This window comes from Heptranchias perlo, chromosome 39 (genome assembly GCF_035084215.1).
Source record: "Heptranchias perlo isolate sHepPer1 chromosome 39, sHepPer1.hap1, whole genome shotgun sequence".
In the NCBI taxonomy this organism is placed as follows: Eukaryota; Metazoa; Chordata; class Chondrichthyes; order Hexanchiformes; family Hexanchidae; genus Heptranchias; species Heptranchias perlo.
This window is the reverse complement of record NC_090363.1, coordinates 4,890,084-4,908,995: the sequence shown is the minus strand read 5'-3', so window position 1 is coordinate 4,908,995 and position 18,912 is coordinate 4,890,084. Positions and strand designations below refer to the sequence as shown.

At 47.8% G+C, this 18,912-nt stretch overlaps 1 protein-coding gene across 1 annotated transcript in view; it reads left to right on the top strand.

Moving 5' to 3' along the window:
• The window catches only part of LOC137304886 (neural proliferation differentiation and control protein 1-like), a 30,886-nt gene extending 19,820 nt beyond the window's left edge, over positions 1-11,066 (top strand). The window contains exons 6-9 of the mRNA XM_067973679.1: positions 3,977-4,043; positions 5,948-6,027; positions 7,625-7,724; positions 9,853-11,066. Of these exons, the coding sequence (XP_067829780.1) occupies positions 3,977-4,043; positions 5,948-6,027; positions 7,625-7,724; positions 9,853-9,930 (325 nt within the window). The 3' untranslated portion in view covers positions 9,931-11,066. The remainder of the gene's footprint in view (positions 1-3,976; positions 4,044-5,947; positions 6,028-7,624; positions 7,725-9,852) is intronic.
• The last annotated feature ends 7,846 nt before the right edge of the window (positions 11,067-18,912 follow it).

Here is an 18,912-nt window from a genome sequence, read left to right as displayed (position 1 = left end):
ACGTTAAAGGTGCTATATAAATGCATGTTGTTGTTGTTGTTGTTGTATGCTCTTTTTATGCTTGCTTTGTGCTTTTTACGTTTGACGAAGAGCCAAGCAGGCCGAGGGAAGCCCGATGACGAATCTCAACAGGGGAGAGCAGCTACATTGTCCATTTCACCCCTTGGACTTGGGTTCAAATCCAGTCCAGGTGAATGGGATGGAAAACATCCCTCTGGTCTGTCAGATATAAGGGTGCGGCAGGAATGATTTCGGGGCAGTCTCTATCCTGGAATAAAAACGGAAAAATGCTGGAAAACACGCAGCAGGTCAGGGCAGCCTCTGCGGAGAGAGAAACAGGGTTAAGGTTTCAGGTCGACGACCTTTCATCAGAACTGGAAGAAGTTAGAGATTTAACAGGTTATAAATCAGTACGGAGCCAGGGAATGGGGATGTGGATGGGAGGAAAGAACAAAAGGGAAGGTCTGTGAGAGGGTGGAGAGCAGGAGTGATTAAATGACAAAAGGGATGATGGTGCAAGGCAAAAGGGGGGTGGTAATGGGACATGTAAATAAACAAAAGATGGGTCTAGAGGAGATGTAAATAATTGCAGCAGAACCATTATCAGCACTTGCTGTCCAAGAAAATGGGAGCGGTGTCTATGATCTGAAGTTATTGAAATCAATGTTGAGTCCGGAAGGTTGTAAAGTGCCTAATCGAAAGATGAGGCGCTGTTCCTCGAGCTTCCGTTGAGATTCATTGCGTTCATCTCCAATTCCTGTTGGGTTTGGGCCCATAGCACAGAGGCATCACTAATTCAGGAGCAAATTAGTCAATCTCACCCAGAGTGACCAGAGAAAGGAATTAGGAAAATGTCACACTGGGGTGGTAAGGGGGCACTGCTCTGAGGCTGGAGGTGGGCCACGTACTTTGAGCAGAGTAGAGGGGGCTTTACATTGTATCCAATTAAGTTGTACCTGACATTCACTCAATCTTCAGAGAGGATGGAACAAGGGCAGGACAGGGAGTGTTTGATGGGACAGTGTAGAGGGAGCTTTACTCTGTATCTAACCCATGCTGTACCTGCCCTGGGAGTGTTTGATGGGACAGTGTAGAGGGAGCTTTACTCTGTATCTAACCCGTGCTGTAGCTGCCCTGGGAGTGTTTGATGGGACAGTGTAGAGGGAGCTTTACACTGTATCTAACCCGTGCTGTACCTGCCCTGGGAGTGTTTGATGGGACAGTGTAGAGGGAGCTTTACTCTGTATCTAAACCATGCTGTAGCTGCCCTGGGAGTGTTTGATGGGACAGTGTAGAGGGAGCTTTACTCTGTATCTAACCCTGTACCTGCCCTGGGAGTGTTTGATGGGACAGTGTAGAGGGAGCTTTACTCTGTATCTAACCCTGTACCTGCCCTGGGAGTGTTTGATGGGACAGTGTAGAGGGAGCTTTACTCTGTATCTAACCCTTGCTGTGCCTACCCTGGGAATGTTTGATGGAACAGTGTAGAGGGAGCTTTACTCTGTATCTAACCCGTGCTGTACCTGCCCTGGGAGTGTTTGATGGGACGGTGTAGAGGGAGCTTTACTCTGTATCTAACCCATGCTGTGCCTACCCTGGGAGTGTTTGATGGGACGGTGTAGAGGGAGCTTTACTCTGTATCTAACCCGTGCTGTACCTGCCCTGGGAGTGTTTGATGGGACAGTGTAGAGGGAGCTTTACTCTGTATCTAACCCGTGCTGTACCTGCCCTGGGAGTGTTTGATGGGACAGTGTAAAGGGAGCTTTACTCTGTATCTAACCCATGCTGTACCTGCCCTGGGAGTGTTTGATGGGACAGTGTAGAGGGAGCTTTACTCTGTATCTAACCCGTGCTGTACCTGCCCTGGGAGTGTTTGACGGGACGGTGTAGAGGGAGCTTTACTCTGTATCTAACCCGTGCTGTACCTGCCCTGGGGGTGCCTGAAATAGCATTCAGTGCCTGAAATGAGATGTATTCCAATCCCCAACATTACATCCCCCACGTTGATGAGCAGAAGATTCAACAACAAATAAACAAAGTGTTTAAAAGAACTGTTAGCTCATGACCTGTCTGGTAAAAGATGTCAGGAGGCACAACCGGTTCAAACTAAACCAAAATTCTGAACATCAGATTCAACCTTCGCTAATCTTCAATTCATTTATTCAGCAACAGCTAACTGTAAATCATTTGTCACTGCCTTTACTTCCATCAGACACCAGCAGGTGTCACACAAACCCCAAATTCAACACGAGGGGCTGGTCTGTATTACACTCCACTCCTGGTCTTACAGTAATAACCTGGACTCAGTCTGTGTTACACTCCAATCCTGCTCTTACAGTGGTAACCTGGACTCAGTCTGTATTGTACTCCACTCCTGGTCTTACAGTGAGGACCTGGACTCAGTCTGTATTACACTCCACTCCTGGTCTTACAATGAGCCTGGACTCAGTCTGTATTACACTCCACTCCTGGTCTTACAGTGAGGACCTGGACTCAGTCTGTATTATACTCCATTCCGGGTCTTACAATGAGCCTGGACTCAGTCTGTATTACACTCCACTCCTGGTCTTACAGTAATAACCTGGACTCAGTCTGTATTGTACTCCACTCCTGGTCTTACTGTAGTAACCTGGACTCAGTCAGTATTACACTCCACTCCTGGTCTTACAATGAGACTGGACTCAGTCTGTATTATATTCCACTCCTGATCTTACATTAATAACCTGGACTCAGTCTGTATTACACTCCACTCCTGGTCTTACAATGAGACTGGACTCAGTCTGTATTACACTCCACTCCTGGTCTTACAGTAATAACCTGGACTCAGTCTGTATTATACTCCACTCCTGGTCTTACAATGAGCCTGGACTCAGTCTGTATACAACTCCACTCCTGGTCTTACAATGAGGACCTGGACTCAGTCTGTATTGTACTCCACTCCTGGTCTTACAATGAGGACCTGGACTCAGTCTGTATTGTACTCCACTCCTGGTTTTACAATGAGGACCTGGACTCAGTCTGTATTACACGCCTTAAATTGGTGACCTGCTGAATTTTGTCACATCACCATGTGCCACTGTTAAAACTAGTGTAAACAATTTTACAACACCAAGTTATAGTCCAACGATTTTATTTTTAATCCCACAAGCTTTCGGGGGCTTTCCCCTTCCTCAGGCAGTGTGGAAAAGACAATTTCAAATCCTTTGCATTTTTGCGTTAAAACTAGTGTCACCGAACATGCAAATAAATGAGCGTAGCAACTCCACCAAACGCATAAAATTAGGTAAAAGGCGAACAAAAAAAGAATAGCAAATGCTAGAAATTTGACATAAAATGCTGGAGATGCACAACAGGTCGGTCAGGACCTGAACAGAGTAAAGAGCAGTTCACATTTTGTGTGTTGTCCCTTTGGCGGTTGATGAAATCCCGCCAGTCTGTGCCTACTGTTGAGTTTAGGGTTGCCAACTCTTTGGACGTATTCCTGGAGGTCTCATCACATGACTGTCCCACCTCCAACCTCCCCACCCCTACGCCCCCGCCGTTGGTCAGCCGAAAGGCCAATCCTCGCCAAGCACTGCCTTCCCTCGGCCAATTGGAAAGCCAACAGACTCTTTGTTACCCGATTGGACAATTCTTAACCAGCAGACAAACGGGCCTTTATTCCCCCATCTCCAATATTTTTATGATTAATAAACGGAAATCCAAAGAAAATGAAAAAACACACATTTCTTTTTAATGCCCCTATGCTTTCTCTCCTGAGCGTTGCTCGCGGCAGTGTCCAGGCGATCGACCTTCAATTCCTGGAGACTCCAGGGAAATCCTGGAGGGTTGGAAACTCCCTAGTTGAGCTTAACAGCAGCTCCTGGACAATCAGAGCCTTTCCATTATGGATGGTCCAGATTTCCAGCCTCGTCCTATGCTTACGGCTCATTGTTTTTTTAGGAGGTTCTTAAAACAAGCGTCTGGTCTGTTGCAGGCTACAGAAGGAGGTGAGATTGACTCAGAAGATGTCCTATGAAGCAAACAAGCAGCCTCTCCCTCAGGTAAGCTCCCCGGGCACCAATGCATCAGGCAAGGGAAGCTGGGGAGGAAGTGGAGGGAGATGGAACGGTGAAAAAGAACCAAATCTCTGTCCGTTAATGCTGGTTAAAAATAATTAAAGGCCAGCTCCAGTCGAGAGGCCAGCCACATATTAGGTACCAACCGTAGCTCAGTAGTAGCACGTCTCTGCCTTGGAGTTAGAAGATCGTGGGGTCAAACACCACTCTAGAGACTTGAGCACATAATCTAGGCTGATATTCCCCAGTGCAGTACTGGGGGAGCACTGCACTGTCGGAGGTGCTGTCTTTCGGACGTAAGAGTTGCTCCAAATGAGCATCCTCCCACCCCTCTTCAGTAACCCTACCCGCAATGAGATAATGAATGACCAGTGATGTTGGTTGAGTGATCAATATTGGCCCAGGACACCAGGGAGAACTCCCCTGCTCTTCTTCGAAGTAGTGGCCGTGGGATCTTTTACATCCACCTGGGCGGGCTTAACATCTCATCTGAAAGACAGCACCTGCGACAGTTTAGCACTCCCTCAGTACCACACTGGGAGTGTCAGCTTAGATGATGTGTTCAATTCTCTGGAGTGGGAATTGAACCCATGACTTTCTGGCATCAGAGGCGAGAGTGAGCAATTGGCTGACACTTAGTAGTCAGTATCCCCCATTCCCCATTCCCCCCCACCCCCCCAGGCCAGGGATGCAATTTTTCACACTGTTGGCTCATACTGACCTTCTCCAGCCACAATGGAAAGTCTGCATCATAACATTTGTTGGCCCCCACACAGCTAATGGTTTAAAAAAAAATTCTTCCTGTTAAAGATGGGCTCTGCATTTATACAAACAAAGAAAGCAGCAACACTGAGACCAAACCCCCAGCATCTGATTAACATCCAAATGAACCTAAATCACTGTAATCTACCAGCACCATTGTCCTGTATCTGGGACCTGGCAGGGATGGGTCGAGGGTTTAAAGTGGCTTTTACTTTTGGCGCTCCTGCAGTTGGGATCGCAGGATAGCGATGTCGGAGGTCGCTCTGCTAAAACCGGCTCCTTTATCCCGACCATAGAACTGTAGGCCCACAGAAAGAAAGACTCACTATTTACAGTGTCATCCGTGGCTCAGTGGGTAGCCGCTCACGCGCTCTGAGGCTGAAGGTCGTGGGTTCAAGCTCCACTCCAGAGACTCGACCACAAGATCCAGGCTGACACTCCCAGTGCAATACCGAGGGAGCGCTGCGCTGTTGGAGGTGCCGTCTTTCGGGTGAGACGTTAAACCGAAGCCCTCTCGGGTGGACGTAATAGATCCCACGGCCACTGTTTTGAAGAAGAGCAGGGGAGTTCTCCCCAGTGTCCTAGCCAATAATTATCCCTCAACCAACATCACTAAAATAAAAGATTATCTGGTCATTTATCTCTTGCTGTTTGTGGGATCTTGCTGTGCGCAAATTGGCCTCCGCATTTCCTACATTACGACAGTGACTACACTTCAAAAGTACTTCATTGGTTGTAAAGTGCTTTGGGATGTCCTGAAAGGCACTATATAAACACAAGTCTTTCTTATACAGTGCCTTTCATGACCTCAGGATGTCACAAAGCACTTTACATCCAATGATGTATAGTACACAGGTGAGGGGATGTATTATAAATTAGTACACAGGTAGTGGAGGTATCAGCCTACATTCTCTGTGCAAGTCTCTAGAGTGGGACTTGAATCCATAACCTCTTGACTTCAAGGCAGGAGGACTACCCACTCAGCCAAAGCCGGCACAGAGAGAAGCAAACGGCAAGTTTTTTTCACCTCTAACGTGGTCAGACATCAGCTGCGGGAACACTGAATGTTCCGAATGGAAGGAACGAGGCTCCTGCTATAGCTCATGTCTCCCTCCTTTCTCTCTCAGTTCATTGACAAGAAGATTGCCAAGAAGCTCCAGAGACACCATTACCAGCACCAGAAGAAAGTCATACAAGCCATGGAAGAGTGAGTACTCCCACCCTTTCATTTATTTCTCACTTTAAATAAGAAAATTATTTTTTTCTCCCACCCTGGCTCCTTCCCACATGACCTGCAATTTAGAGTGTGCGGACCGGACCATCTCACAGGCCTCTGACTATGTTGCTCCAAATGGGCTATTGGGAGGTGCGTCGACAATGACCCTCCCTCCCAGTCCTTGGTCTCGGCTCAGGACCTGTCCACAGTACTGCAACTGAGATAGGGAACTCGGCGGAGGGGATTTAAATCTGTGTCTCCCTCAGTGTCCCCCATTGTGTTCAAGGTTTAGTGCGTTCCACCTCTGAAAAAAGTACTCTTGCAATTGAATTCTTCCTGAGGTAGGAGAACATGGGCAATGGTCACCTTACAGTACCTCCCCATCTAGGTGACTGTTATTGATTATAGCCAATAAGTGTTGTCGGGCTATTTAACCACATACAGATATCACAGAAGAGCCCAATTCTGACCTCACTCAACTTCCGCACAAGTATCAACCTGTTTGATTCTCGCCAGAATCGCCACATCGCACCCCCCCCCCCACCCCGACCAGTGCCATCCCCCTTCTGTCCCACTTAACCCTGAGCTGAGCTTCAAACCCACCTATAGTCCATTGCCAAGACCACTTGCGCCAACCTTCCAAACATTGCCCGCCTGTTCCCCTCTTTCAAACTCTTCCATCACCAAAACCTTCATCCGTGCCTTGGTCACATCCAGACTTGATCTCTGTAGTGCTCTGCTCCACGGCCTCCCGGTTCCACCTGACACATTTTCCAACTTGTCCACAACTCTCTTGCCTAAACTTATCCCGCTCTAAGTCCTGTTCACCCATCCACTGGCTCCCCATCTTCCAATAAGCTGGCTTCAAGATTCTTATCTCCATCTACAAATTCCTCTATGGCTTTGCTCCCCTATACCTCTGCAACCTTCTCCAGCCTTACATCCCAGGTTGTATGCTGCACTCTTCTGAGTGTGGATTGCTTGTGTGTCCCCTTCTTTCCAATCTAGCATTTGGGTGGAGAGAAGACGCTTCTAGCCATGATGGCCTTGCACTCTAAAACTCCCTTCATAGGCACCCCTCGCTTTGCTACAAGTCCTCTCAAAACCTACCGCACTGACCTCACCTTCAGCCACCTCTCCTAACCTGCTCTGTTAGGGCCTCACCCCTCGGCCTATCTCTGTAACCTCCTCCAGCCCTACTTCCCTCCGAGATCTCGCCACTCCTCCAATTCTGGCCTCTTGCGCATCCCCGATTTCCTTCGCTCCACCATTGGCGGCTGTGTCTTCAGCTGCCTGGGCCCTAAGCTCTGGAATTCCCTCCCTAAACCTCTCCGCCTCTCTCTCCTCCTTTAAGACGCTCCTTAAAACCTACCCCTTTGACCAAGCTTTTGGTCACCTGTCCTAATGTCTCCTTTTGTAGCTCGGTGTCAAATTTGGTTTGATAATCGCTCCAGTGAAGAGCCTTGGGGATGTTTTACTATGTTAAAGGCGCTATATAAATGCGAGTTGTTGTTGTTGTTGTTGTTGCTGCTGCTGCGATGATTTGTCTCACAAGCTGACTGCGATTGTTGTCTATTCTCGACCCCAGGGGTAAATCCGAGGCCCAGGTGAAGCAGATGTCCACAGAGTCTGAGGCGGAGAATGAAAACGGGGAATACACCGTCTACGAGTGTCCTGGCCTGGCCCCGGTAAATCATTTCATACAATTACATAGAATTTACAGCAGACATACTGGCCATTCGGCCCAACAGGTCAATGCTGGTGTTTATGCTCCACACGAGCGTCCTCCCTCCTTATTCATCTCACCCTACCAGCGTATCCTTCTATTCCTTTCTCCCACATGTACTTATCTAGCTTCCCCTTAAATGCACCTGTGTTATTCACCTCAACCATTCCATGTTGTAGTGAGTTCCACATTCTCACCACTCTCTGAGTAAAGAAGTTTCTCCTGAGTTCCCTATTGGATTTATTAGTGACTATCTTATATTTATTGCCCCTAGTTTCGGATTCCCCCGCAAGTGAAAACATCTTCTCCACGTCTACCCTATCAAACCCCTTCAAATTTTTAGAAACCTCTATTATATCATCCCTCAGCCTTCTCTTTTCTAGAGAAAAGAGCCCCAGCCTGTTCAATCTTTCCTGATAGATATAACCTTTCAACTCTGGTATCATCCTTGTAAATCTTTTTTACATCTTCTCCAGTGCCTCTATAATCCTTTTTGTAATATGAAAACCAGAACTGTGTACAGAACTCCAAGTGTGTTCTAACCAAGGTTCTATACAAGTTTAACATAATGTCCCTGCTTCCCAATTCTATCCCGCTAGAAATGAACCCCCGTGCTTTGTTTGCATTTTTTGTATGGCTGTTGCATAGCCCCTAGTATTCTAGTCCTCTGGATATAAAGGCCAGCATTCCTTTAGCCTTTTTGATTATTTTCTGTACCTGTTCATGACATTTTAATGATTTATGTACATGGACCCCTAAGTCTCTTTGGACCTCCACTGTTTCAAGCTTTTCACCATTTGTAAAATACTCTGATCTATCCTTTTTAGGTCCAAAGTGGCTGACCTCACACTTGCCTACATCGAAATCCATTTGCCATAGTTTTGGCCATTCACTTAATCTATTAATATCTCTCTATTATTTTATGCTTCCGTCTACACTGTTTACAATGCTGCCGATCTTCGTGTCATCGACGTGAGGTGAAAATAGCTCAGCTTGAGGTTAAAATGGCTCAGGTTGAGGTTAAAATGGCTCAGATTGAGTGTTAAATACCCCCATGGCATTAATTCGAAGAAGAGAAGAGAGTTCTCACAGCATCCTGGCCAACATTCCTCGTTCAAGCAATGCCACCAAAAAAACAGATGAACTGGCCATTGCGAAATGGCTGTCGTCTCCACCCATGAAAGGTGCTCAGTGCAGTTCACTTTAGGCTGTTTCTGAGAGAAGTGATATGCTTGCAATTGGGGAAAAGTTTCTGCCTCAGTCCTCCCAACACACACCAGAAACGCGATCCAGGAAATTGATGAACGGAAAATCATGGACTGGGGGTATGCAACATGCTCTCCGCGGGCAGTGGAATATTTACCCTTATATTAAAGCAAATGGTTTCTCTCTTGACCAGAGCTGTGCTCGGAGATGCTCTTCCACATGAGGGGCGGGTTACAAATCGCCATTGTTGCCTTCTATTCACTGCAGCGACTGGCTTTGGTGAGACCACACCTGGAGTACAGTGTGCAGTTTTAGTCTCCTTATCTAAGGAAGGATATACTTGCCTTAGAGGCGGTGCAACGAAGGTTCGCTAGTTTGATTTCTGGGATGAGAGGGTCATCCTGTGAGGAAAGATTGAGTAAATTGGGTCTCTACTCTCTGGAGTTTAGAAGAATGAGAGGTGATCTCATTGAAACATATAAAATTCTAAGGGGGCTTGACAGGGTAGATGCTGAGAGGCTGTTTCCTCTGGCTGGAGAGTCCAGAACTGAGGGACATGGTCTCAGGATAAGGGGTCGGCCATTTAGGACTGGGATGAGGAGGAATTTCTTCACTCAGAGGGTCGTGAATATTTGGAATTCTCTACCCCAGAGGGCTGTGGATGCTGAGTCGTTGAGTATATTGAAGACTGAGAGCGATAGAATTTTAGACACTAAGGCAATCAAGGGATATGAGGATAGGGCGGGAAAGTGGAGTTGAGGTCGAAGGTCGGCCATGATCTTATTGAATGGCGGAGCAGGCCCGAGGGGCCCTATGGCCTACTCCTGCTCCTATTCCTTATGTTCTTATGTCCTTATGACTGTAACCTTTTGTTCTCCATCCAGACGGGAGAGATGGAGATTCATAACCCACTGTTCGACAGCTCTGTCCTCCGAGTCGTCTCATCCGGCAAACGCGACTAGCACCTCGACGCAGCCGAAGCTCATCCTGAGCACAGCTTTGAAGAGAGTCCATCGATGGCAAAGCCCTTTCCACTGCTTTGAAACATGGTCGAGCGAGGCACTGTTGTGATTGGAAATATTGGGGGGTGAATTTCCACAGGGGGTTATTCCCCTCTCCGCTGCCGTTCGCCGGAAACTGCGGTTTTACACGCGTAAGTTACAGCAGTGGAGTGGGTGAGACCCTTAAGGAAATTCACCCTGCTGCTTCGTTACAATTGTTAGAGCTCCTCCCCTCTCCCCATCCAAGTGGCTGCAGTGGTAACTGCGCTGTATGGTGCACCACTGAGCCGCGCACATAGTCCTGGGACGGTCTCAGGCTTCAGTCCCCAGCATGTGCTGAATTAAACTGATCCCATCTGGGGCGGTGGTGCTAGTTGGGACGCCAGTATCGGCCGCAGCGTACCTGCATTAGGGAGGGAGGAAATCATCCCGGGTCCCCGCTCCTGATCACTAGCCAAGAACTGTCGCTGGAAAGTGTGAACATACCGACGCCCAGGCGAGCAAGGACTAGGCACGGCTGAGAGGCCACCCATCTGCTACCTGAGCTCACCCTGTGCCGGATTCTCACCTGGCGAAGGTCCCAGAGAGTCCGCAGTAAGGGCTTGGCCCATCCAGAATTGAAGCCTTCGTGAGAAGGGGGATATATTTTTCAAAAATAAAAAAAAAACCATAAACCAGGGAAGGAAATTCCAAAACCTACCAACTCCTTAACCAATCAATGGTCACTCTAACCGTCCGTCCATGGGCTACTCCAACGCTCAGTCCAACAGTTGCTCCATTCTCCAATCCAACATCAGTCGCCCCTCCATCCGTTAGGGTTGCCAACTCTGGTTGGACATATTCCTGGAGGTTTCATCACATGGCCTCCCGCCTCCAACTGCCTCCTCCCCCCCAGTCAAACATCCCCCTCCCCATCTCCAATATTTTTATAACTAATAAATAAAAATGCTCAAAGAAAATTTTAATGCCCCCTATGATTTTTCTCCCGGGTGATTTGTTCGCAGCAGTGTCCTGGAGATTAATCCTTAATTCCTGGAGACTCCAGGACAACCCTGGAGGGTTGGCAACCCTTAATCAACCGCAGCAGAGAGGGATGGACGTACATTAACAATAAAACTCAGATGAACTTTCTGACGTTGACAGTGACTGTCTTCATTGCCCAGTGTTGCCTGCACGCAGTCACCTGGTCGTCTCGGAGGCCAGTTTTATTGAAACTTGGCTGATGGAGCAGGTCCAATTTTCTGACTTCAGACCTACCCTGAGGTCGGGGAACGATCCGCTGAGTCCAGCAGCCCCAGAAACAGTCATCGGGAGGAAAAAAACCATGGGTTTAATTGTGTAGAGGGACTGGAGAAGCTGGGATTGTTCTCCTTAGAGGAATGAAGGTTAAGCAAAGGTTTTCAAAATCATGAAGACAGAGTAAATAAAGAGAAACTGTTTCCAGAAGCAGGAGAGTCGGTAACCAGAAAACAGATTTAAGGTAATTGGCAAAAGAACCAGAGGGGAGAATTTTCTTTACATAGAATTTTACAGCACAGAAACAGGCCATTCGGCCCAACAGGTCCATGCCGGTGTTTAAGCTCCACACGAGCCTCCTCCCATCCCTCTTCATCTAACCCCATCAACATATCCTTCTATTCCTTTCTCCCTCATGCACTTAGCTACTTGCCCCTTAAACCCATCTGTGTGTTTTGCCTCAACTACTCCATGCGGTAGCGAGTTCCACATTCGCACCACGCAGCGAGTTGTTATGATCTGGAATGCGCTGCCTGAAAGGGCGGTGGAAGCAGATTCAATAGTAACTTTCAAAAGGGGAATTGGATAAATATTTGAAAAGGAAACATTTGCAGGGCTATGGGGGAAAGTGCAGGGGGGAGTGAGATTAATTGGTTAGCTCTTTCAAAAGAGGCACGAGGGACCAAACGGCCTCCTTCTGTGCTGTATCATTCTATAATGCCACAGTAGGTAGTCATCTCCGATTACTGGTGGCGGCTCTGGTGGAACGAGGTAAGAAAAGAACATATGGTTATGATTTCCAGATACACCACACCAGCGGCACAAAGCGAGCGGCTTAGCGGGAGATCTTCGGCAATGTGCCCGCAATGGTCCCGAGAGACGTCCACCGTAATACGAGGCCCCACCAGCGGATCGGGGCCTCGGAAAGTTCCATCTGCCATCTTGAGGTGGTAATCCTTGTCGCCACTGATGTCACCTCATCTATATTGCATAGCGTTACACAGTATTTACTGCACAGAAACAGGCCATTCAGCCCAACTGGTCCATGCCAGTGTTTATGTTCCACACGAGCCTCCTCCTACCCTACTTCATCTCACCCTATCAGTATATCCTTCTATTCCTTTCTCCCTCATGTACTTACAATACTGAAAGTGGGAATCAATAGAACAAAATTAGGGGTAAAAAGAAAGTAGAGTCTTAGAATCTCCCCATTGCCATTGGCCTTGGAATTATGAAATGTTTGGGAGCGTCGAAATTGCGATAGGAAGTGGAACAAAGGCGAGAGACAAATGGGAAGGAATGGGTCCAAGTTCTCTCCTTTGTCTCTGAGCACTCGTTAATTACTTTTAAGTTCTTGGTAGGGCAGAGAAGGAAGGTCGAGAGGCTCTCTGTTTAATCAGCAGCAGAGCCTCATTGTCTCTTTGAAGGTGTTTCTCATCTTATCTGTCGCACAACATCAAGAGCTGTCAATCAGCCCTCTTTCTCTGGGCTTTTGACTTGATGCCTGCATGACAATGGGAAATCTGGCCAAGGGCATTTTCAGCTGATCACTGAGGTACCAGCATCCCAAAAGCTTAACATCTGCCATTCCATCACTACAAAGAGCATCTAACCTCTGTGTGTGTGTGTGTGTGTTAAGGGGGTGGGTGGCTGTATGTGTGTGTGTGTTTGTGTGCCTGTGCATGTGTTAAGGGGATGGGTGAGTGTGTGTGTGTGTGTGTGTAAATCTCTGCCTGTGTGTGTAAGGGGGTGGGTGGGTGCCTGTGTGTGTGTAAGGGGTGGGTGCATGTGTGTGTGTGTGTAAGGGGGTGGGTGGGTGCCTGTGTGTGTGTAAGGGGTGCATGCATGTGTGTCTGTGCCTGTGTGTGTGTAAGGGTGTGTGTGTGTGTAAGGGTGTGTGTGTGTGTAAGGGGTGGGTGCATGTGTGTGTGTGTGTAAGGGGGTGGGTGGGGGTGTGTGTGTGTAAGGGTGTGTGTGCGTGTGTGTAAGGGGTGGGTGCATGTGTGTGTGTGTGTAAGGGGGTGGGTGGGGGGGTGTGTGTGTAAGGGTGTGTGTGCGTGTGTGTAAGGGGTGGGTGCATGTGTGTGTGTAAGGGGTGCATGCATGTGTGTCTGTGCCTGTGTGTGTGTAAGGGTGTGTGTGTGTGTGTGTGTGTGTGTGTAAGGGGGTGTGTGTGTGTAAGGGGTGGGTGCATGTGTATGTGTGTGTGTAAGGGGGTGGGTGGGGGTGTGTGTGTGTGTAAGGGGTGGGTGCATGTGTGTGTGTGTAAGGGGGTGGGTGGGGGTGTGTGTGTGTAAGGGTGTGTGTGCGTGTGTGTAAGGGGTGGGTGCATATGTGTGTGTGTGTAAGGGGGTGGGTGTGTGTGTGTGCTTGTGTCTGTGTCTGTGTGTGTGCCTGAGTGTGGGTGCATGTGTGTGTGTGTAAGGGTGTGTGTGTGTGTGTGTGCTTGTGTCTGTGTCTGTGTGTGTGCCTGAGTGTGGGTGCATGTGTGTAAGGGGGTGGGTGAGGGTGTGTGTGAGTGTGTGTGCAGCAACTGTTGTCAGTATGTAAATGTTACTGCCAATTTATGTACAGCAAGATCCCACAACAGCCATGAGATGAATGACCTGTTTTTTGGGTGGTGTTAGTTGAGGGAGAAATTTTAGCGAGGACACCCGGCGTATTCCATAGGAATCTTTAACATCACAAGGACAGGGAGATCGAGGGGGTCTGTTCAATGTCTCACTGAAGGATGGTACCTCCGACAATGCACCATTCCCGCAGTACTGCAATGGCGTATCAATGTTGCAAAGTGGGACTCGAACTCACATGGTTTTGTGGGGTTCGACCTCCCCCTCCCCCCAAAGAGTGCTGCCAGCTGAACCAAGCCATAAGATGATTATTGTGTAATATAACCTGCTTTTCTGGAACAGTTACCACTTGTTATCTTTGAGCAGGATTGGGTGCAAGACTTAAGTGTCAGCTGTGGCTCGGTGGGTAGTGCTCTCATCTTCTTGAGCCAGAAAGTCATGGGTTCAAGTCCCACTCCAGAGACTTGACCACAAAATCCAGGCTGACACTCCCAGTGCAATACTGAGGGAGCGCTGCACTGTCGGAGGTGCTGTCTTTTGGATGAGACGTTAAACCGTGGCCCCGTCTGCCCTCTCAGGTGGACGTAAAAGATCCCACGGCAGTATATCGAAGAAGAGCGGGAGAGTTCTCCCCGATGCACTGGCCAATATTTATCTCTCAACCAACATCACTAAAATAGATTATCTGGACATTATCACGTTGCTGTTTGTGGGATCTTGCTGTGCACAAATTGGCTGCTAAACTACGACAGTGACTACAATTCAAAATTACTTCATTGGCTTTAAAATGCTTTGGGAAGTCCCGAGGCCATGAAACGCATGATATAAATGCAAGTCTTTATTTAGAGGAGGGGAGAAAATTGGGGCAAAACACAAAGGACTAATTTTTTTAAAGCCCACTTCTGCCAGCACAAACTTGAATGGGCACCAGCCTGATATGATTTCTACCAATACAAGAGAGGGTCTGAGCTTTACCAAACCAAGAGGCTGCAGAGGGAATTATCTGTTAAATATCACGTGATGTTATATGTTAGTCACACGTCCTACTGAACATGGGAGCAGAAGGAGGCCATTCAGCTCTTTGGGCCTGTTCCACCATTCAATTAGATCATGGCTGATCTACATCTTAACTCCATTTACCCTCTCTGGGTAACCCTTGATACCCTAACAAAAATCTATCAATCTCAGTTTTGAAACTTTTTTAATTGACCCCCAGCCTCAACAGCTGGGCGAGAGTTCCAGATTTCCACCACCCTTTGTGTGAAGAAACGCTTCCTGACATCACCCCTGAACGGCCTTTGTTCTGGAATCCCCCACCAGAGCGAATAGTTTCTCTCTTTCTGCCTTAATGGCATCCTGCGGTCATGAAAGGCGCTATATAAATGCAATTGCTTTCCTTCTTTCTGATGCCAAAGATATAAAGGAAGAAAGAACTTAACATTTATATCGCACCTTTCTCACCTTTAGGACATCCTGAACCGCTTCACAGCCAATTAAGAACTTTTGAAGTGTAGTCAATGTTGTAACATAGCGAGGCACGGCAGCCATTTTGTGCAGAGCAAGTTCCGACAAACTGCAATGAGATAAATAACCAGTTAATCTGTTTTTGGTGGCGTTGGCTGAGGGATTAATCTTTGCCAGGACACGGGGAGATCCCCCAACAGCCCCCCAACCCACCCCGCTCTACTTTGAATAGCGCCATTGAATTTCTTACGTCCACCTGAGAGAGAAGATGGGGCCTTTACCTCTCCACCCTCTCTCTCCTCCTTTAAGACCGTAGAACCCTCCTCTTTGACCAATCTTTTGGTGACCCCCCTCCTAATATCTCATGCTCCGCCTTACCGTCCATTGTTTTTTCTCACAACAACAACTTGTATTTATATGGTGCCTTTAAGAAGACGCTTCACAGGAGCGATTATCAAACAAAATTTGACACCGAGCCACATATAGAGATATTAGGACAGGTGACCAAAAGCTTGGTCAAAGAGGTAGGTTTTAAGGAGCATCTTAAAGGAGTAAAAAACAGATTATCTGGTCAATATCACATTGCTGTTTGTGGGATCTTGCTGTGTGTAAATTGACTGCCGCGTTTCCTGCATTAAGACACTTCTAAAGTACTTCATTGGCATTAAAGCGCTTTGGGCTGTCTTGAGGTCGTGAAAACCGCTGTGTAAATGCAAGGCACTATCTTTGTTAAGGAAATGGGAGTCGCAGTTTCATTTCTTTGTTCACACGCACGTAGTAGTGCAAATCACATCGGAATGACGCCACTTGCAAAGATGCTATCGTGCTTCCCCAAGGACACCGCTCCTTTAAAAGAGAGAGTGTCACTTTACCCTGGCTTCTGAAAGCTGAAAGTAATTGTCTTGGGTTTAAGTGTGTCAATTTCTCGTCACTCTCCCCATTGTAAATTGTAATCTGGTGATTGTTTGACAATCTGCTGGTATCCAGCCAGTGTAAATATCTCACAGCCGGTCACCAGGGTCCTGTTGTTGAAAGCTGCGGTGTAGAATGGGTCGGAGTCAATCGGTTATTGCTTTGAAGTGCACTCGGTTAGTGAGTGTACTGCCCAGTGCGGCACTCAGCCAGGAAGGTTTCATCCCAGGTCTGTGTGGAAGAAGCACGGGGAGCGGGCAGGACATTGGACATGAATTTAGATTTGAGGTTAGGATCAGATCAGCCATGATCTTATTAAATGGCGGAGCAGGCTCGAGGGGCCAATTGGCCTACTCCTGCTCCTATTTCTTATGTTCTTATGTTCTAAGCAACAACAGTTTGCATTTATATAGCGCCTTTAATGTAGTAAAACGTCCCCAACAAGCACCTTTAACATAGGAAAATGTCCCAAGGGACGTTGCAGATGCTAAAAAGTGCCTGTCTCTGCCCCTGCTTCAGCTCATCTGCTGCTGAAACCCTCATCCATGCCTTTAATAGCTTTAGACTCGACTATCCCAATGCTCTCCTTCCCACTTTGCACCCTCCATAAATTTGAGCTCATCCAAACTCGCACCGAGTCCCATTCACCCTGTGGCTCGCTGATCTACATTAGCTCCCGGTCTGGGAACACCTCGGTTTTAAAATTCTTATCCTTGCGTTCAAATCCCTCCATGGCCTCGCCCTCTCCCTATCCTTGTAACCTCCTCCAGCCCTACAACCCTCCGAGATCTCCGCGCTGCTCCAATTCTGGCCTCTTGCGTAGCCCCGATTTCCATCGCCCCACCGTTGGCGGCCGTGCCTTCAGCTGCCGAGGTCCTAAACTCTGGAATTCCCTCCTTAAAATCTCTCCGCCTCTCTCTTCCTTTAAGATGCTCCTTTAAACCTACCTCTTTGACCAAGTTTTTGGTCACCTGTCCTAATATCTCCTTATGTGGCTCGGTGTCAAATTCTGTCTGATAATCGCTCCTGTGAAGCCCCTTGGGATGTTTTACTAGGTTAAAGACGTTATATAAATGCTCGCTGTTGTTGTCGTGGTTCAGCTTGAAATGCTGCTCAGGATTAACCTTTCCTTTCACCCTGGCATCTCCATAAGGTCCCCTTCCATTCCCTTCCTTCGAGGTCAAGAGTCCGAGTTTACCAAACCTTTCCTCGTAACTCAGTCCCTTGAAACCAAGGATCAACATCGTGACCCTCCTCAACGCCGATTTCAGACCTCGGATGCTTCATTTGTACCTCACGTGACCAGGACTGAACCAGGACTCGCAGTGCGGCCCAACAGGAGCAGTGCACAGAGTTGCCTTGGACTTTCACGCTACACACACACTTTCCCACCGAGTGCCAGCTCGTAAAGACCGGCAGTGGGAACCCAGCCTGATCTTCATTTTTTTGCCTCCCTGGCCCAAGGGCATTGAGGCCAATTATAATGGCTCTTGTGTGGCCATGGCAGCGATCAGTGCAGACTGGAGGTCAAACTTGAAACCTTCCTTCTCCTTATCTAAGGAAGGATATACTTGCTTTAGAGGCGGTGCAATGAAGGTTCACTAGATTGACTCCTGGGATGAGAGGGTTGTCCTCTGAGGAGAGATTGAGTAGAATGGGCCTAAAAGAATTAGAGGTGATCTCATTGAAACTTATAAGATTCTGAGGGAGCTAGACGGGGTAAATGCTGAGAGGCTGTTTCCCCTGGCTGGAGAGATTGGAACTAGGGGGCATAGTCTCAGGATAAGGGATGGGCCATTTAAGACTGAGATGAGGAGGAATTTCTTCACTCAGAGGGTTGTGAGTCTTTGGAATTCTCTACCCCAGGGGGCTGTGGATGCTCAGTCATTGAGTATATTCAAGGCTGAGATGGATAGATTTTTGGAATCTAAGGGAGTCAAGGGATATGGGGATCGTGGCGGGAAAGTGGAGTTGAGGTCGAAGATCAGCCATGATCTTATTGAATGGCGGAGCAGGCTCGAGGGGCCGTATGGCCTACTCCTGCTCCTATTTCTTATGTTCTTATGTTTAGAGGCTCAGAGCCACGACTCAAACCAACAGGGCTGCATCAGAGCTATCCTAACACGCTCCAGCCTGTCACTTGGTGGGTGAGCTAAAATGGTCCAAATGGCAACTTCATCTACTACTACTACTACTACTACTACAACAACAACAACTACTACTACTACTTGCATTTATATAGCGCCTTTAACGTAGTAAAATGCCCCAAGGTGCTTCACAGGAGCGATTATCAGACAAAAATTGACACCGAGCCACATGAAGAGATACTGGGATAGGTGACCAAAAGCTTGGTCAAAGAGGTAGGTAGCTGGAAGCTCACAGGACCATTGACAGAGGTCTGAGGGCATCATCTCCCCCACCCTCTCAGGCACCAGATGAGTGCAACAAAAGCAAAATGCTGCAGATGCTGGAAATCTGAAATCGAAAACCTGAACTAGAAACAGAAAGTTCTGGAAATTCTCAGCGTGTTAGGCAGCATCCGCGGAGAGAGAAACACAACAACTTGCATTTATATAGGACCGTTAACGTAGTAAAACGTCCCAAGGCGCTTCACGGGAGTGATTACCAAACAAAATTTGACACCGAGCCACATTAGGAGATATTAGGACAGGCGACCAAAAGCTTGGTTAAAGAGGTAGGTTTTAAGGAGTGTCTTGAAGGAGGAGAGAGAGGTGGAGAGGTTTAGGGAGGGAATTCCAGA